Source organism: Gorilla gorilla, chromosome 2 (assembly GCF_029281585.2).
Source record: "Gorilla gorilla gorilla isolate KB3781 chromosome 2, NHGRI_mGorGor1-v2.1_pri, whole genome shotgun sequence".
Lineage (NCBI taxonomy): Eukaryota > Metazoa > Chordata > Mammalia > Primates > Hominidae > Gorilla > Gorilla gorilla.
In genome coordinates this window covers 111,468,772-111,486,701 of record NC_086017.1, presented here as the reverse complement: position 1 = coordinate 111,486,701, position 17,930 = coordinate 111,468,772, and the positions used below count along the sequence as shown (strand labels likewise).

The following is a 17,930-nucleotide window of genomic DNA, read 5'->3' as shown; positions in this document are numbered from 1 at the left end:
GTTGGTGTATAAGAATGCTTTTGATTTTTGTACATTGATTTTGTATCCTGAGACTTTGCTGAAGTTGCTTATCAGCTTAAGGAGATTTTGGGCTGAGATGATGGGGATTTCTAGATATACAATCATGTCGTCTGCAAACAGGGACAATTTGACTTCCTCTTTTCCTAATTGAATACCCTTTATTTCCTTCTCCTGCCTAATTGCCCTGGCCAGAACTTCCAACACTATGTTGAATAGGAGTGGTGAGAGAGGGCATCCCTGTCTTGTGCCAGTTTTCAAAGGGAATGCTTCCAGTTTTTGCCCATTCAGTATGATATTGGCTGTGGGTTTGTCATAGATAGCTCTTATTATTTTGAAATACGTCCCATCAATACCTAATTTATTGAGAGTTTTTAGCATGAAGGGTTGTTGAATTTTGTCAAAGGCCTTTTCTGCATCTATTGAGATAATCATGTGGTTTTTGTCTTTGGCTCTGTTTATATGCTGGATTACATTTATTGATTTGCATATATTGAACCAGCCTTGCATCCCAGGGATGAAGCCCACTTGATCATGGTGGATAAGCTTTTTGATGTGCTGCTGGATTTGGTTTGCCAGTATTTTATTGAGGATTTTTGCATCAATGTTCATCAAGGATATTCATCTAAAATTCTCTTTTTTGGTTGTGTCTCTGCCTGGCTTTGGTATCAGAATGATGCTGGCCTCATAAAATGAGTTAGGGAGGATTCCCTCTTTTTCTATTGATTGGAATAGTTTCAGAAGGAATGGTACCAGTTCAACCCAGAATTTCATATCCAGCCAAACTAAGCTTCATAAATGAAGGAGAAATAAAATACTTTACAGACAAGCAAATGCTGAGAGATTTTGTCACCACCAGACCTGCCCTAAAAGAGCTCCTGAAGGAAGCGCTAAACATGGAAAGGAACAACCGGTACCAGCCGCTGCAAAATCATGCCAAAATGTAAAGACCATCGAGACTAGGAAGAAACTGCATCAACTAACGAGCAAAATCACCAGCTAACATCATAATGACAGGATCAAATTCACACATAACAATATTAACTTTAAATGTAAATGGACTAAATTCTCCAATTAAAAGACACAGACTGGCAAACTGGATAACGAGTCAAGACCCATCAGTGTGCTATATTCAGGACAGCCATCTCACGTGCAGAGACACACATAGGCTCAAAATAAAGGGATGGAGGAAGATCTACCAAGCAAATGGAAAACAAAAAAAGGCAGGGGTTGCAATCCTAGTCTCTGATAAAGCAGACTTTAAACCAACAAAGATCAAAAGAGACAAAGAAGGCCATTACATAATGGTAAAGGGATCAATTCAACAAGAAGAGCTAACTATCCTAAATATATATGCACCCAATACAGGAGCACCAAGATTCATAAAGCAAGTCCTGAGTGACCTACAAAGAGACTTAGACTCCCACACATTAATAATGGGAGACTTTAACACCCCACTGTCAACATTAGACAGATCAACGAGACAGAAAGCCAACAAGGATACCCAGGAATTGAACTCAGCTCTTCACCAAGCAGACCTAATAGACATCTACAGAACTCTCCACCCCAAATCAACAGAATATACATTTTTTTCAGCACCACACCACACCTATTCCAAAATTGACCACATAGTTGGAAGTAAAGCTCTCCTCAGCAAATGTAAAAGAACAGAAATTATAACAAACTATCTCTCAGACCACAGTGCAATCAAACTAGAACTCTGGATTAAGAATCTCACTCAAAGCCGCTCAACTACATGGAAACTGAACAACCTGCTCCTGAATGACTACTGGGTACATAACGAAATGAAGGCAGAAATAAAGATGTTCTTTGAAAGCAACGAGAACAAAGACACAACATACCAGAATCTCTGGGACGCATTCAAAGCAGTGTGTAGAGGGAAATTTATAGCACTAAATGCCCACAAGAGAAAGCAGGAAAGATCCAAAATTGACATCCTAACATCACAATTAAAAGAACTAGAAAAGCAAGAGCAGACACATTCAAAAGCTAGCAGAAGGCAAGAAATAACTAAAATCAGAGCAGAACTGAAGGAAATAGAGACACAAAAAACCCTTCAAAAAATCAATGAATCCAGGAGCTGGTTTTTTGAAAGGATCAACAAAATTGATAGACCGCTAGCAACACTAATAAAGAAAGAGAGAAGAATCAAATAGACACAATAAAAAATGATAAAGGGGATATCACCACCGATCCCACAGAAATACAAACTACCATCAGAGAATACTACAAACACCTCTACGCAAATAAACTAGAAAATCTAGAAGAAATGGATAAATTCCTCGACACATACACTCTCCCAAGACTAAACCAGGAAGAAGTTGAATCTCTGAATAGACCAATAACAGGAGCTGAAATTGTGGCAATAATCAATAGCTTACTAACCAAAAAGAGTCCAGGACCAGATGGATTCACAGCCAAATTCTACCAGAGGTACAAGGAGGAACTGGTACCATTCCTTTCTTCTGAAGACTTTTAAAGGAGTGAGTCTAGCCCTGTGCCTGGGTTAACACCAATTAATAATGCAGTTTGAAGTGAATTACCTCCCCTATGAGATATTTGCATCTTGGGTATCTCTAATTAGATATTTCTACTCGTGGCGTTAAAATTTTAAAACCTAAAACTATATTTAACCATAATCAAACATAGTATCTGGGAGCATGAAATAAGGCCAGGCAGTCAGCTCCCCAGCCTACAGTTGGGCATGATCAGCCCTGGGAAAGAGGTGAGTTCCCAGACACCACAGCCTTCCTTTGGTGTACTTGCCCATTTCCAAAAGTTTTGCTTTCATTTGTGTTGGTTTGGGACTTCAGGTGGAATTTGGAGATACGAATAGTTAGATTTATAAAATGAGAAGAGAGGATAAATTGAAGAGTAGTTGCCATTTGGTAGCAGAAATGCATATAAAGAGTTGAGTCTCAGTTCAGCTCCACTTTCTTTTCTTCCCCACACACAAAAAAAAATGTCATACAGTCAGATGCTTCTGTTACAACAGTTAATTATTCACACTGGAATCAAAGGAAGAATTTGTTATGTATGATAAATCATCATGAAATATTCATTAAAATCATATCAACATAGAATTGGTTTATATGAGTGAGACATATAGAGAGTGTTCGAGTTATTAAATGTTTTCACACTTGATTGATCCCTTGAAGTAACCCCAAAACAGGAATTACTATTATTGTTATTCCCATTTTCTGGATGAGAAAACTAAGATATAGGATTACTAAGGATAATACCTATTATATCATGATTTTCAGATTTAATGAAAGAAGACAATTTAACATAAGAAAGTTCACATTTATAAATTTCGAAGGTGATTACTTGCTTTACAAAAGGACTTATGGGAAATTTCCATGTCATCACATTTAAAATATAACGTGTTCTTTGAGAATTTCAAATGTCTACCACTAAACATGACAATTATAAAGTGAAATGCAAATTACAGTGACACTCGGAGTCAATATCACTGAACAGTTACACTTTTAGGTCAAACAATTGGACATTTAAAAAAATATAAACTCACATTTTCTCTTGCCGGTAGTCTAATTCCCATTGTGGATTATTTCCATTCTGAGAATAAATAACTCCCACTGTTATAGCCACTACTATAGCTGGGACTCCTATGTGATAAAGAGAGGCACATAATTAATGATTTATCCAGACTTGGATTAATTATAAAAGACCATACATGAATTATACATCTGACCCTCTTCAGGATGTATGTTGTTTTCACTATGAACAATATACAAAGTGATCCTACAGATGTGGGTCGACAGTGGACATAATTTTTCTCCAAGTGTTTTCCCTTCCCTTTCACTGATGGCTCTACATATCAATCCTATTTCCGGTTTCTTTGTAACTCTTACCAGAATTGTCATGTTTCAGTGGCACAGTTCCTCTGTCACTTGAATACATTTAGATTTAGATATCCCTGAAACAAGTCTTCCTTTGCTGGAACCCAATAAATTTTTCAAATATTTTTGCTTAAAGAGTCACTCTGATTGTCTTTCTTGAAACATTTCTTTTAAAGTAGCTGGAAGTTAATTATTTGTGGCTAAATCTCAAATCAAATTACTAAAAAGAGAGGTTAAAGGAAATTAACATTTTTAAGTTAGTTAAGTTAGTTTACGATGTATCTCGTATTCTTGCCTTGATCGCATCTGCCTCCTTCACTGGAATATAAGCTACTAGACGGAACGTATTCTTAGCAATCACTATATTTTCTATCTCCTCTTAATTACGTCAAGGCCTTGGACTATTAGGCCTTCAATAAGTGTTTAAATTAAATGATTTCCACAAAATTAAATTCCTGAGAAAGGGGAGATGCAAACACTTACCCCATCCAATTAATGAGATGAAAAGAATGAAATGCCGAGGAAGAGGCTTCATGGTCCTTATTAGAAGGTAATAGAGCTGTGCAGCGCTGAGTGCGTTCCAGGCAAATGTCACTAACAGAAAATAGTGCAGTAAGGCGGCAATCGCAGTGCACGTGGGATTCGGGATGTTAATGGTGTCTGTCCTGGGTATGTCATTATTGTCAAAGTCAATATTATTGATGTCACCATCACTTGTCTGCAAGTTCTTATTGGAGTTTTCAATTCCAAACACAAAGAGGAGGTTGAAAATCAACATTGATATGCACAGATTGACCAAAACCCAGGTTACTGAGGTTTTTCTGACTTTCCTGAAAATAAGTAAATTAATATAAAAAAATTAAATGAAACACAACAACTGCACAAAACAAACTGCAGTGAAATTTCTGGGAACAAAGAATATTATTGCCCAATGTAAGTTCAGTTCATAGCCCAGTGGGGACAGCTGGTAAATCTACCTTCTCGATTACATCAGAAAACTATACTTTCCTCTTATCATTTCCACAAAGTCATGAGTTAAAGGATACAGGTTGACATATCTTTTCTTGAAACTGTGTTCTGATCAAAAGTGATAGCTAATCTCCAAAAATGGCCCCCAGTGAAACCTACTTCCTGGTGGGTAGCCCTGCGTAGTCCCTTCACAGTAGCCTGGCCTGTACCTTGATTTAACTGATGGGATGCAACAGAAGGCCTGGCAGCCAAGGCCGACTTATGCATTAGACACAACAGTGCTTAGTGTTCATATCCCATAGTAATGTTTTAACTTCTTTTAGACTTAGAAGAAAAAAGAGAACTCTTAGCTCAAAGGATATTAATATATTCATCTTTGTACCTATGCAATCATAAAATAAAATTTTTAATCTTTCATTAATGAATGAAAGGTTCCACAAAGGCACAAGTGCCTGGGGAACATAAAAGTCATAACATGGCCCTTCACGTGAGACAACCTAGTATAAAGGTGTACCGGGAGAACCTCCTACTGACCCGCGCACTGGGAGAACGGGGTGGAGCTGTGGAAGTTCCCGCCCTTTGCAGAGGGGAGGAGCCTGGCCTCTCCTCTTCCGAGGAGGTATCCGTGGATTCAATCTGCACGGAGGGAAGCCTAGTAGCAGGACTCTCACTTTGCTGATAGCCCTGTTTCCCTTTTTTTTCCTTTACACCCAATTAACCCTGTCCTTTTCACCCTTCAAAGTGTCTGCGAGCCTAATCTTTCATAGTCGTGTGACAAGAACCCAGCTTTTAGCTGAACAAAGGAGAAAGTCCTACAACACTGACAGCTTTTCCTTTTGTGCTCCTGGAGTTCTGAGCCACTGCGTAAAAAGCCCAGCCACCGTGCTGAAAAAAAAATTGCATGAAAGTCCTCTGAGACTGTATGGAGAGGGAGAAAGATGCAGCTGCCCCAGCATCCTAGGTGAACCTCCAGATGACTCTGGCCCAGCCGCCATCTGACTGCAAGACTTCAGCAAGACCAGTAGAAAAATTACCCAGCTGAACCCAGACAAGCCACAAAATCATTAGAAATAATATGTGTTTCTATCCACTGAGTTTTGGGGCAGTTTTTTTAATATAACACGAGGTAATAAGTTCTACTGTAGATTTGCAAGCTTATGTGAAGGCCATCTGTAGAAGAGGCTGTATATGGAGTTTTAAAATTTTTATAATAGAAAACTCTGCACATTAGTAGATGAACTCATGTTTAAATGTAGAGAAAGTCTCTTGAGTTTTAAAATGTAATTTATATTTAAAACTCACTTATAAATTTTAAAATAAGGCCAAATACAATTTTTTAATAATTTCCCATAACAGTGTAACAGCTTTAAAACAAAATTAGGTAATATTCAGCTTACTTTATGTTTAAAGAGTGAGGCTTCCATGAAGATTTAAATTAGGTAAAAATATTTTTAATTTGTTTCATGGCCTATTGTTACTGATGCTATTCTTTATAATTTAAGTAGACTAATGATTACTGCTTTTTTAAATGGTTTATACACAACAATATTTCACATATCTTTTCTGCAAGACTTTTCAGAACCTTATTTTCATCAAGAATCTCCCTAGGACTAATGTTTCAAGAACCACATTTTGGGAAATGCTTGCTGATTGTCAGATGGTCAAGATGTCCTGAACCACACTTTGAATGTAAATCATTCCCAAGGACTATCCCTTTACTGGAAGATATAATTTCTGGGTGTACAACCAAGTGCTCTTTAAAATTGCCTTTTTTTCCCTTCTCATGCTTACGTAATGTCTTTGCTCTAAAAGAGCAGCTGTTTCTCTTATTTTGTCTGCAGGCTGGCCTTGTTTATCAGTAATTTTCAGAAGGCAGTATGAGTGAATGTGTATGAGTGTGTGTGTGTGTATGTGTGTATATGGTGTGGTGTGTGTGTATGTATGGTGTGGTGTGTGTAGTTCATGTATATATTCTGTGCTAGCCCACATGTGTATCTTCAGATTGGCAGAGAATGCAAGATTTCTCTTAATAAAGTTGATCTCAGAAGTAAAATGTGATATTCTTTTTTGTACATGTATTATTTTCCTTATTGCTTAAAGGCAGATATATCCTTATATCCCCTTAAAGGCATGTTACACTTTCATGTATACTATGGCAGACAGTTCCTCACCAATAAAAGTTATAAAATCTCTACTCACTACCATCTAAAGCCTTCTGGATTTTTCAGACTGCAAGACCTCTTGGAATACCATTTCCCAGGTTTATTACTATGCCTAAAGTTCTAACCTTCAAGTGCCTCTCTATTATTAATAACTCATAATTTGATGAAGTCTATTTGCCCATTATATATTCTTTATGTTTTTATGATGTTTCGTCATGACCTCTCTCGATCTTTGGATTCCCACACTGAACAAAAAAGCTTTCATTCAAACAGAACTCAGTCCATCTGCTTGACATTTTAGTTGAGATTTCTGGACAATTCAAAATTTCATTAAATCTATTGAGACGTTTAATGACCAGAACTGCAAAAAGTACTCAGAAGAATCTTTTTATATAAAAGTAAGATTAGAGTCTAGTTTTTATCTAATTTTATCAATTATAATCCACAGGAAGAAGAGGTGATTTTCAAATAGCCTGGCCCTTCTTATAGATTATTACTATATAGATGCTCCTCAACTTACAATGAAATTGCATCCCAATAAACCCATCGAAAACTAAAAATATCATTTCACCTTACCATATTTTCAATTTACAATGGGTTTATTGGGACATAACCCTATCATAAATCAAGAAACATCCTGAATGCTATCACTTTTGCAACATCTTAAAGCTGAAAAATCGTAAGTTGAACCATGGTCAGTAGGGGACTGTTTGTATTCTGTGCATTATTATTATATGGGAACCTGTCCAAGAACAAAGAAAATTTTATAATTCAGGATTTTAAAATCAATAAAATTTTCTTTATTTTTGTTTTGTTTTTTCTCTCTTTTTTAAAAAAAATTTTGTTTGAGATGTGATCTTGCTGTATTGCCTAGGCTTGTCTCAAACTCCTGGGCTCAAGCAATCCTCCTGCCTTGGCCTCCCAAAGTGCTGTAGCCTCCATGCCTGGTGTTTATTTTTATTTTTGTTTCCTGATGAATTTTAGTGGCATCTTTGGTTGCATAATTGTGCTAGAAAACATATTGATGAAAGAGGAAAAAAATCTGATGACAAATGAAAAGAGAGAAGTTTCGGCAAAGAAACTAGTTATGCAGCAACTATGACTCATCCCTATGGGACCAAATAATTGTCAGTACAACTGTGGTGATGGTAGAAATACAAATAATGAGACAAATTTAAGAGGCATTTAATTTTACATGACAAACATGTAATTTTCCTTCAAGGCACTTACCACAATTTGTAATATTCAGTTGTGTAGATATTTTTATAATGTCTGCCTTTTCCCCCCAACAGTGTATATTTCATGAGAGATGGGAGATTATCTGTCTGTTCATAGTTTTGTATTCAGCTCCTTACAACATAAGCACTCACTATAAAACTTTTAAATGAATGGCAAGAGACTCATTTAATGTGAAAAGGGGAAGAAAAGGAATCGAAAACAATTCTGGCTCTTTGGAGAAATGGCTGGTTCAGGTATGAGGCAGAGAAAGTGAAAGATGATCTTTTTGCTTTTGATTGAAATAAGGAAGTGACTAAAGACTGAGACGTGGCAAAACAACATGAAGGGGCTCCCTCTGGCTACACTGGGAAGTATGCTTTTTACAAAAGAGTATAGCAAACAAATATAGAAAGAGTGATAGCCTAGAAAAATCATCATTTTTCAACCACTTAATGTAATAATTTGTTCCAGTAAGGATGAGTAACAAGATCATTAAGTAAAAGATATTTGGGAAACAGGATATCATGCAGCCTCAAAGTGGCACCCCACGAGTCATCTATTATTTACACAGGGAAAAAATGTGGAAATCTGGCAGACATCACTTTAAACGAGGAATCAAACTTACAGCCAACAATAGTGGGACAAACTGATACGCACTTCTTGTTGTGTCACACTAAAAAAAATTCCATGATTGCAGTATTCCCACCAAAAATAATTAACCTGCATCTCTTCATGAGGAAAATTTCAGACAAATCTTCATTGTGGAACATTTTTCAAAGTAACTGGCCCGGATGCTTGAAAAATTTCAATGTCATGAAAGACCAAACAAACATGAAATGTGAAGTTGACAGAGGAAACACACAGTAAACAGAGTAAATTAATAAATGAACAAGCTTCTAAAAGAACGCAGGCAGTTAAGAAAATGTAGCATGTGACAAAAAATAATGAATGGGATACAAAATTGGACCTCAAATGAAGGGGTCAAGGTGGAGAGAAGTATTTGTTTACAGGTCATTATTTAAAATTAGAATTTAATGTATAGGATTCAAAAACTTTCACCATTTGAAAACTATATATTTTTGAAAAACGTTTCACCATTTGAAAGCTTGATATATTTTTTAAATTACTTTTTTAAAAAATTGCTGTTTGCAATGTCTCCTTCCTTAACAAATACAAATTGATAGGCATGGTTCTATTCAACACTAAGGAATTATAGCATTAATGAGCTGCAGGACCACATAAATTTTACATGACAAACTTGTAAATAAGTGGCACATAATTTTCTTTCAAGGCACTTGCCACAATTTGTAATTACATATTTACTTGTGTGTATTTCTTTGCCTTTCCAGGCCTAAATGTCCTCCTCTGTAAAATAAGTACCTCTCTGAGTTCTTGTCTAGTTCAAAGACACTACTCATGAGAATTCTCAGAGTAAATTGTATCAAGATAGCAATTTCTCTTCTGAAAAGAGCCTGCTTCTGCTCTTACCTGGTGACAATCTGAAATATAACTGTGAGAGCCAGACCAGTAATAGACAGTGCACATCCAACGTTGGATAATATGTCAAGTGATTTGGGATATTGATAATCCTTTTTGAAAGTCTGAAAAACAAGGTAAGACTCATATTTTTAATTAGTCATCCCTGAAGTGTTAATGAAAGTCAACATCACAGAGTTACATGGGTCAAAATAACCAGACAGTTGCCAGATATATCTTCCTTTTGTAAAGCTCTTGATATATTTAGAAGTGAAATACATCAACCCCTTATTGCTGAGCAGTTTACCTGAAGTACACAGGCTTGAGAATAATTATCTAACTAATTCAGTTAAGGAAAAATATACAGTCATGTCTTGGTATTTGCAGGGGGACTGGTTTCAGGACAACTTGCAGATGCCAAAAGCCATGGATACTCAAGTCCTGCAGTTGGTCCTGCGCAACCTGCTGATGTGGAAAGCTGACCTGCATATACCAGTTTTGCACTCTGAAAATACTGTGTTATTTTCCATCTACGTTTCCTCGTGGATGCAGAACCTGCCAATGTGGAGGGCAGACTTTTTTATTGAAAACAATCCACATATTAAGTGGACCCATACTGTCCCATGTGGTTCACAAGTCAACTATTTATACTTTTCCTTGATGTCTAAAATCAAAATTGTTTGAATTAGATCTAAATTGTCAAAAGTTGCCTCACTTATTCATGACATTATTTTTATGTGTAACTGGACTCTAAGTATATCTAAGTTGATGCACTAAAAATAAAGTTGCAGAAATATTTTCATAAATATGGAAAGATGCTCATACCCTGTTAATTTTTTAAAGGAAGCCTTATTTTTATGTAATATAGCTATATATCTCTCAACATGTTTGTGTGTATATATATATATGAAAATATGTACCATATGTATATGTAATCTTAGAAATCTGGTGAGGTAGTGGTGATGGTCACAGGGTGGGTTGGATATGTATAATTCATTTTGCTTATCTGTACTTTCTGATTTTTTTAAGTTGTTAAAATTAGAAAAGCAATGTATACTTATTTGTAAAATATGAAAGGAATATAGTGGCATAATAAAGAAGCATATGTTCCTTTATACTGCCTGCTACCCCACAGCATACCTACCTCTTGAGAGCCTATCTTTTTTTCTTACATGCTTAAAAATACTATCTATGTCTCTTACACAAACATACAAGGGTTTGTTAACATAATAGCATTATGCTCGAATTGCCATTTTACTTTTTCATAAACATTTTTCCATATCAGTATATTTTTGTTTAGTGTATACTTTCATACTTTATGCAATGCCTGTGTATTGCTTTTATAGAAATAAAATAAAAACAAAATACACATTTAAAAATAAAACAAAAATTTTATGTTATTTCTTGTATGTAGTGTACTAAGTAGATGCAAAAAGGATCATAAGATTCATAGGTCTTCAGATTTAAAAAATAATATTTTCACTCAGAGCCAATTTGCTCTTACTTTACATGCAATTTTAATCAGCCATTTAAAAAAATAATGCAAACAAAACTAATTACAAGTGTAGGTACGTAGGCATTGAGGCAGTCAGATACTAATGAGAAAAAATAGCTGAAAGCCTAACCTCAAGAAAGGGAAAAGATAACTATAATAAAGTAAACTGTATCATTTAACATGTATAGCAACCTGAGCTTTACATAGCTCATCAATGATCCTATGACTTTAAGATATCAAAAAGTTAAATTTTTCTCCTGTATCTCCTGATTGAGAAGGCAGATCTCTCTGTAATACAAGTTAGAAAAGAAATAATCCAAATGAATTTAAATAAGAGAGCTTTTATAATTAAAATGAGAAAACTAGTTATCTCAAAAAGTTTTAAAAAGCAAGGTTCTGTGCTTTGATAATGCAAGCTATACCAGTATGTTCTACCAGTCTCCACTGGCTTCCCAAATATGGCTATATTATAGCTACTGGGGAATGAAAACATCTGCTTCTCCTTGGGAGATTCATAGCGTTAATAGTCCCTTACTAAGGAGAAGAACACTCTTCATAATTCCCCATTCCATTGTGTATAAAAAACATTCCATCAAGTATATAAACTAACTTTTTTTTGTTTCACCAGAATAATAGATTTCTGGAAACAGAACATACAGAAGAAGCCCCTCTTCTTACAAAGGTCAGCACAAGAACCTTGAGAGACGCATGCACAGCTGCACACCAGAGCTAAGTATTATCAGTTACTTGCACAGTATAGCTTTAGAGGTAAAAGAATTAAGGAATACACGGAGAAACTAGGGGACAAATTGAAGGGATTACAGAGTTTTTCTTTTATATCTTCTAGCAAAAACTTAGTAACCTGAGCAATTTCAGTGGGAAAAGCTTTGGGTAACTGATTTAAACTGTCCACATATAGCTAAGTAAATATTGAACCTGTCTCTGACACACAGCTATACAGCTTTACCTCTGGCTATAACAACTTTATGCTTCAGAACGTGTGAGTTAGTTGAATGGAGCCCACCAGCTTTTCTTTCGCACGTGGACTCCCTTCCCATGATCAAATACATAGTTCTGACCTCTCTATCCTAAGACCACATAGCAAAAAGTTCTATTCTACTTGCCTTTACCTTAGTCCTATTTTTTTTGTTTGTTTTGTTTTGTTTTCGAGACGGAGTCTCACTCTGTCACCCAGGTTGGAGTGCAGTGGTGTCATCTCGGCTCTCTGCAACCTCTGTCTCCCAGGTTCAAGTGATTCTCCTGCCTCAGCCTCCTGAGTAGCTGGGATTACAGGCGTGCACCACCACGCCCGACTAATTTCTGTATTTTTAGTAGAGACGGGGTTTCACCGTGTTGGTCAGGCTGGTCTCGAACTCCTGACCTCGTGATCTGCCCGCCTCGGCCTTCCAAAGTGCTGGGGTTACAGGCGTGAGCCACCACGCCCGGTGTTAAGTCCCATTATTTTATTTCTTGTTTTTCTATTTAATCTGAGTTGAGAATCTATGTAAATTAAATCCCAAAGTTATCTCCAAGGAGCACCTACTAGAATTGTGTATAAGGAAAATTCTCATCTAGAAAGAGATTGCTATGTATATCCTTACCATTAATACAGCAAAATTAGTAGTATGGTTGCAGCGGCAGCGCAGGAATCCATCAGTGCCCTTGTCTTTTTGACAGCCATATGTGTCCCAGTCCTTCGCTGACAAATTCCAATAGACACAGGCATAAGAATAGAGTTGAAATTCTTTTTGGTTGTACTGTGAATTGATAAGACAATTACAATTACTGTTTCTAAATACTTAATTGGGTTAAAAAAATCAAGTAGTATAAGACAGTCATCTGAGAAATGAATTAAATATATACTAAGCATCAGCATATTCATTATGATTAAGGAGAGGGAAAAAAGGAGATAAAATTTAAATTAGTTAACTTTGCATTTAGTTAGTTTGACAACAGATATGGTTGGGAGGAATATTTAAATGGATACATCAAAGAACCTTTTGAAGAGTTTTGCTATAGATTTCTTTTATTCAACATATCCCTGCTTTTGCTATTCAAGAGTGGTCTGAATTTTTATTATTTCTGTTCATGGAAAACCCTCCCCGCCCCCTACTCTCTTCTTCCCATGTATTACTCTACTCAGTCTCAGCTGCCATCATCAGAAAGAAAGCATGAGGACACTTTTTTCTTGCATCTTCAATGAAAAACTCACCTTTGGACTAAAGACCATGTCAACAGAAGCACTCTGATCTTGCTCATTTTCATCAGTTTTGCTTGAGATAATTTTTTGACTAAAATCCGATTTAGCTGTAAAAGTTTTTGATTGGAAAAGCTTGTCATTTTGATAAACTACAAAGCCGCATGTCTTGGTGTAATCTATAGGGAGAAAAAGACATTAAAATCAATAAGTGCACTGTAGGGTAAACAAAAAAACAATATGTCACGTTATTGTAGAAGTGCATGGCTGCTTAATATTTGAGTAAAGTACAGTAAAAATGATTTACTGGTTGAACCTTTACTTAATTGCAATATGTAAGTGACACATGTAACCTATGGTGGGCCATTCCACCCATATTAATTTTTTTTTTTCTGAGCTTCAGTTTCCTTACCTTCTACACAGGAACGAGAATTTCTGCCTAGTCCACCTCAAAAAGGTATTGCAAAGATCTCATATATAAAGTAAACGTCTTGCTTTATACATGAGAGATGGAGAGAGTGGACACAACATGTGGGTAGCCCCAGCCCATGTTGCCTCCTGCAATGATAAAATATGAAACAGGAAATAGCAAAGCTTGGGACACCAGGATGGCTGAGCCCAGATGAGGTCGGTCTCCTGTTCAAAGGGGACAAGTGGTGTTAAGTCACAGAGCAAGGAGCTCAAGTCACTTTTTCTGTGGAGTTTTTGAGACAGGCACTCTTCACCATCTCTTCAACTATTGTCCCCTGCTCTGTGTCATGACAATCATGGGCTTCTCCCAAGGCTAGCAGTCTACTGTGAAACATCTTCTGGACATTGGAAAAAGGAATCAGCTGTTCATCAAAGATCCTGAAAGACCATCGCTGCTGCGGAGGGTTTTGCACCCAGCCCATTGGTGGCAGCAGTCAAAGAGAACCAGGACTGCCTCCTAACACCTTATACAACTGTTGGCATATTTAAAACAGCAGAAGCGTCAACAGTATACATTTTAACTGAATTAATTTCCTAAACTCTGTTGTCTTTCACAAGTGATAAAAGGAAAACGTTGTGGTGTGAGACCAGAGTATTCAGTCATCTGATTTGAGAGGGAGACAGGCAAGGCCCCGACAGTCCCCAAATTGTCCTCCTCTGTGGCCATTGTTGGAGCCTCCACCTGGAGAGAAAGGGATGGGTTGCTGTCTTTTGTTCACAGTACATTGACATCACCAAATTGTTTCTCCTGGACCCTAAATGAAAAGTTAACCCTAATAATGGAGCAAGGTTTCTTTTTATTCTTTCTTTAAAAATAAAAGAATGAGACTAGGCAGAGTGGCTTATGGCTGTAATCCCAACACTTTAAGAGGTTGAGGCAGGAGGATCACTTGAGCCCAGGAGTTTGAGACCAGGCTGAGCAATATAGCGAGATTCTGTCTCTAAAAAAAAAATTTAATTTTTTTTTTTTAAATTAGCAGGGCTTCTATAGTCCCACCTACTTGAGAGGCTGAGGCTGGAGGATTGCTTCCTCCTGGGAGGTTGAGGCTGCAGTGATTTGTGAGGTAGAGGGCTTCAGGTGCAACTGTAATATTGTCTCTCTCTTTTTTAAAGAGATCTGAAGCAAATATAGGAAAAATTGATATTTGTTTACCTGGCTGATAGTTACATAGGTACTGTTCACATTACTTTCTGTACTTTTCTGTATGCATGAAGTATTTTTAAATTAAAAGAAAAAATGCACAAGAAGATAGAAGACTTAGATTTAGTCTCTACCATCACAAAGCATGTGGCCAAAGCAAATGAGAGCAAAATTCCAGAGTGCCAGATTCACGAATAATACTCTCTTCTTTTTTAGTGCTATTATAAATATATTCTATCTAACACATATACTTTCTGACATCTGGTTTTTTTGCTTGGGGAGAAATGAAAAGTAAGTGTGTGTGTTTGATTTACTTATTTGTTCTTTTAGACTTTGAAAAATACAACCACTTCAAGTTACATGTAAGAATTTCTGAAAGGTTCATATGTAGGACAATAGTGAGCACACGGTGGGCACCATAGAGAGGAGATAACCTAAAATTGATACTACTAAATGATGTCTGTGCCAATTACATAGACTTCTCCAGGGTTAGGTCTGCAGGATGCATCTGAGCCTGAGAGTGTCATGCCACTAGTAAACATGGTCAGAGCTTGTGATTGAATATGTTTTAAATTTGTAAGTGTAAAACAGAACCACCTTAGCAAGATTTTTGTAGGAAAACATATTTGTGTACATGGCCTGAACATTTCAATTCTGCTACCTTCCAAAAGGCTTTTGAAAAAAGAAAAAACAAAGAAATTATCTTTTTGACTTAGAATAGTAGAGTTGAGATTACCATATGTCAGAGCTCAAACTTACTCAAATGCAAATTACTCAGTATGAAACTAAGTAGACATTATTTCTCCTACAGTAAATTAGAAGTTATTAGTTCCATGAATTCGAGTCCATTTTTTTAAATGTCACAAAGTTTGAGACTTACTTTTCGTCATATTAAGCAAGACCTGAAGTTCAGTCTGTGCATCTGGGTTAAGGCCATCCACATTTGTATGTATAAATGTTGAACTAGAAACTAGAGAACTGCTAGCTCCTATGAGAAGGGAAAGAGTAGAATTGCAAAAGTCTACATTATCGTGAGTAGAGCATTATTATTCTTCATCAGTAGCAGAATGCTCTTTGCTGTTACAAGCACATAAGATTAACAGCTCACCTTTCTGCACAGAGAAGCGAACATTTGAAGGCCCCACCGCATTTTCTGAAGAGAAATTTGCTGACTGTATTGCTATGTTAGGTTCCACCACTGATTGATTACCCAAAGACAAGGAATAAGTCTCCATTTGCTCAATAAGCCTGCATATAATAAAACACAATTTAATACTCAAGATTTTGTCATAAAATGAAAGGTATGTGTTCTGTCTTACACTACAGCAGAAAGACATGAGCATAGAATTGTGTGGTCATGACAACATTGACAATTGCCTAAGAATAATTGGTTTTCTTTTCTAGAGTTTTGTTGTGTTATATGTACTTAAATAAAACAGTTCTGGTGGACAGTCCTCACTGAAGGCTACCTTGAACATAGATGGCAAAAAGGTGGAACTCAAGAATTATAGAATTCCCAAAAGAAATAGTCTTTATTATGATGCTCTTCACATAGAAGAATGGTGTTGCCACCCACCATTGGCAAGGCATGCACTTCTAATTTTTTCTCCAGTGGTGAGAATCCATTTCCATTTATTCATCTTCTTCCTCTCACCCAAACCCCTTAGGATCCAAAGCATGTTTTGTAAGTTGTTCGTTCCTGAGGTGACAGTTCAGATGGAACCACCAAAGAGCAGAGCTCTGAGCTCATTGCCTCAGCTATGAACTAAACCCTGAAGGTTTTTACAATGTTCTTTTCTACTTTGGCTAAGTTCAAAGATAGATTAGATGGAAGGTGGGAGGGAGTGGGGTCAACCTGTCAATTTGGCATTCTCCAAAGAAAAGTCATAAGACCTTTTCTTTTTCTTGTTTCCCATAGAAATATTTGAACTATTTCTGTACTTGACCAAACAAAACCTCTGTATGTAAAATAATCAGTCTAGTTCTTCCAGAAATGAAAGGATTTCATCAAAATGTAGTTGTTCTATATGTCAAATCTTTATTTCTGACACTAAAATATCTTTTCTCTACCTCCAAATGAGATAAAGAGAAAGTTTACAATAATTGAGGATTGCTTTATAAAGAGAACGTAATCATCATTCGTATGGAAACATTCAGGTTAAATCCTCTGATTGAAATGTTTTCCTTTTATAAAACCATTTTCAGCAATTCACACATACCCCAGAGCTTCTTTCAATGGGAGGAATACCTAACAAAACTCCCACCTGCTAAGAATATCATTCTACCAAACAGTATCTGTTGAGTATCTATGTAGAGGTCAGCACTCTGTGAAACAGTGGGAGTACCAGGAGCTGCTCCCTCAGGCATTTGCAGGCTAAAAGGAAAGATGTGGTAGATATACAGGAGGTGTTTTTCATGTTCCCACTTTTACAGGGTTGCTCTAACCATAGCTACTTCTAAGGTCATTTTTTCTTTCTTGTACTTCTTTCCTCCTTTTGTCATAACTGATAAGATCACAGATGGGCACCTGCCCCAGAGAAGCCAATCCAGAAAGTGGTCATCCACCTGGCACAATTGACTAAAATAAGTAATCAGATTCTCAGAAACGGGGTTTTTTTTTTATTAGTGCTGTAGTTATATCAGGAAAGTCATAATTTAGAGGAAGCCAGAGAGGTCATTACATCATTGTGAGAAAAACCACAAATTAAAAATAAGAGGCTAATTCTTTCTGTTGAAAATAAGAAAAGACCTGTAAACTCCTCTACTAAGGCTTCCAAAGCTGCCTTGGATCCTCAGTCATCTTCCTGCTCCAGGGTCCATATGGCAATAAAAGAAAATAAAATTTCAAGACCCTCTAAATTTATTATGTCAAAAGGAAGTTAAGCCCTGGAGACTGAATCAC

At 36.6% G+C, this 17,930-nt stretch overlaps 1 protein-coding gene across 2 annotated transcripts in view; it reads right to left on the bottom strand.

The window, feature by feature from the left end:
• ADGRG7 (adhesion G protein-coupled receptor G7) overlaps positions 1 to 17,930 on the bottom strand; it is a 92,244-nt gene that overhangs the window by 42,264 nt on the left and 32,050 nt on the right. The window contains exons 7-13 of one of the 2 annotated variants that reach the window (XM_004035979.5): positions 16,137 to 16,276; positions 15,909 to 16,016; positions 13,432 to 13,595; positions 12,821 to 12,976; positions 9,737 to 9,849; positions 4,383 to 4,729; positions 3,569 to 3,665 (exon numbers count right to left, since the gene is read on the bottom strand). In XM_004035979.5, the coding sequence (XP_004036027.2) occupies positions 3,569 to 3,665; positions 4,383 to 4,729; positions 9,737 to 9,849; positions 12,821 to 12,976; positions 13,432 to 13,595; positions 15,909 to 16,016; positions 16,137 to 16,276 (1,125 nt within the window). The remainder of the gene's footprint in view (positions 1 to 3,568; positions 3,666 to 4,382; positions 4,730 to 9,736; positions 9,850 to 12,820; positions 12,977 to 13,431; positions 13,596 to 15,908; positions 16,017 to 16,136; positions 16,277 to 17,930) is intronic. The other variant, XM_055383555.2, reaches the window with a different exon arrangement.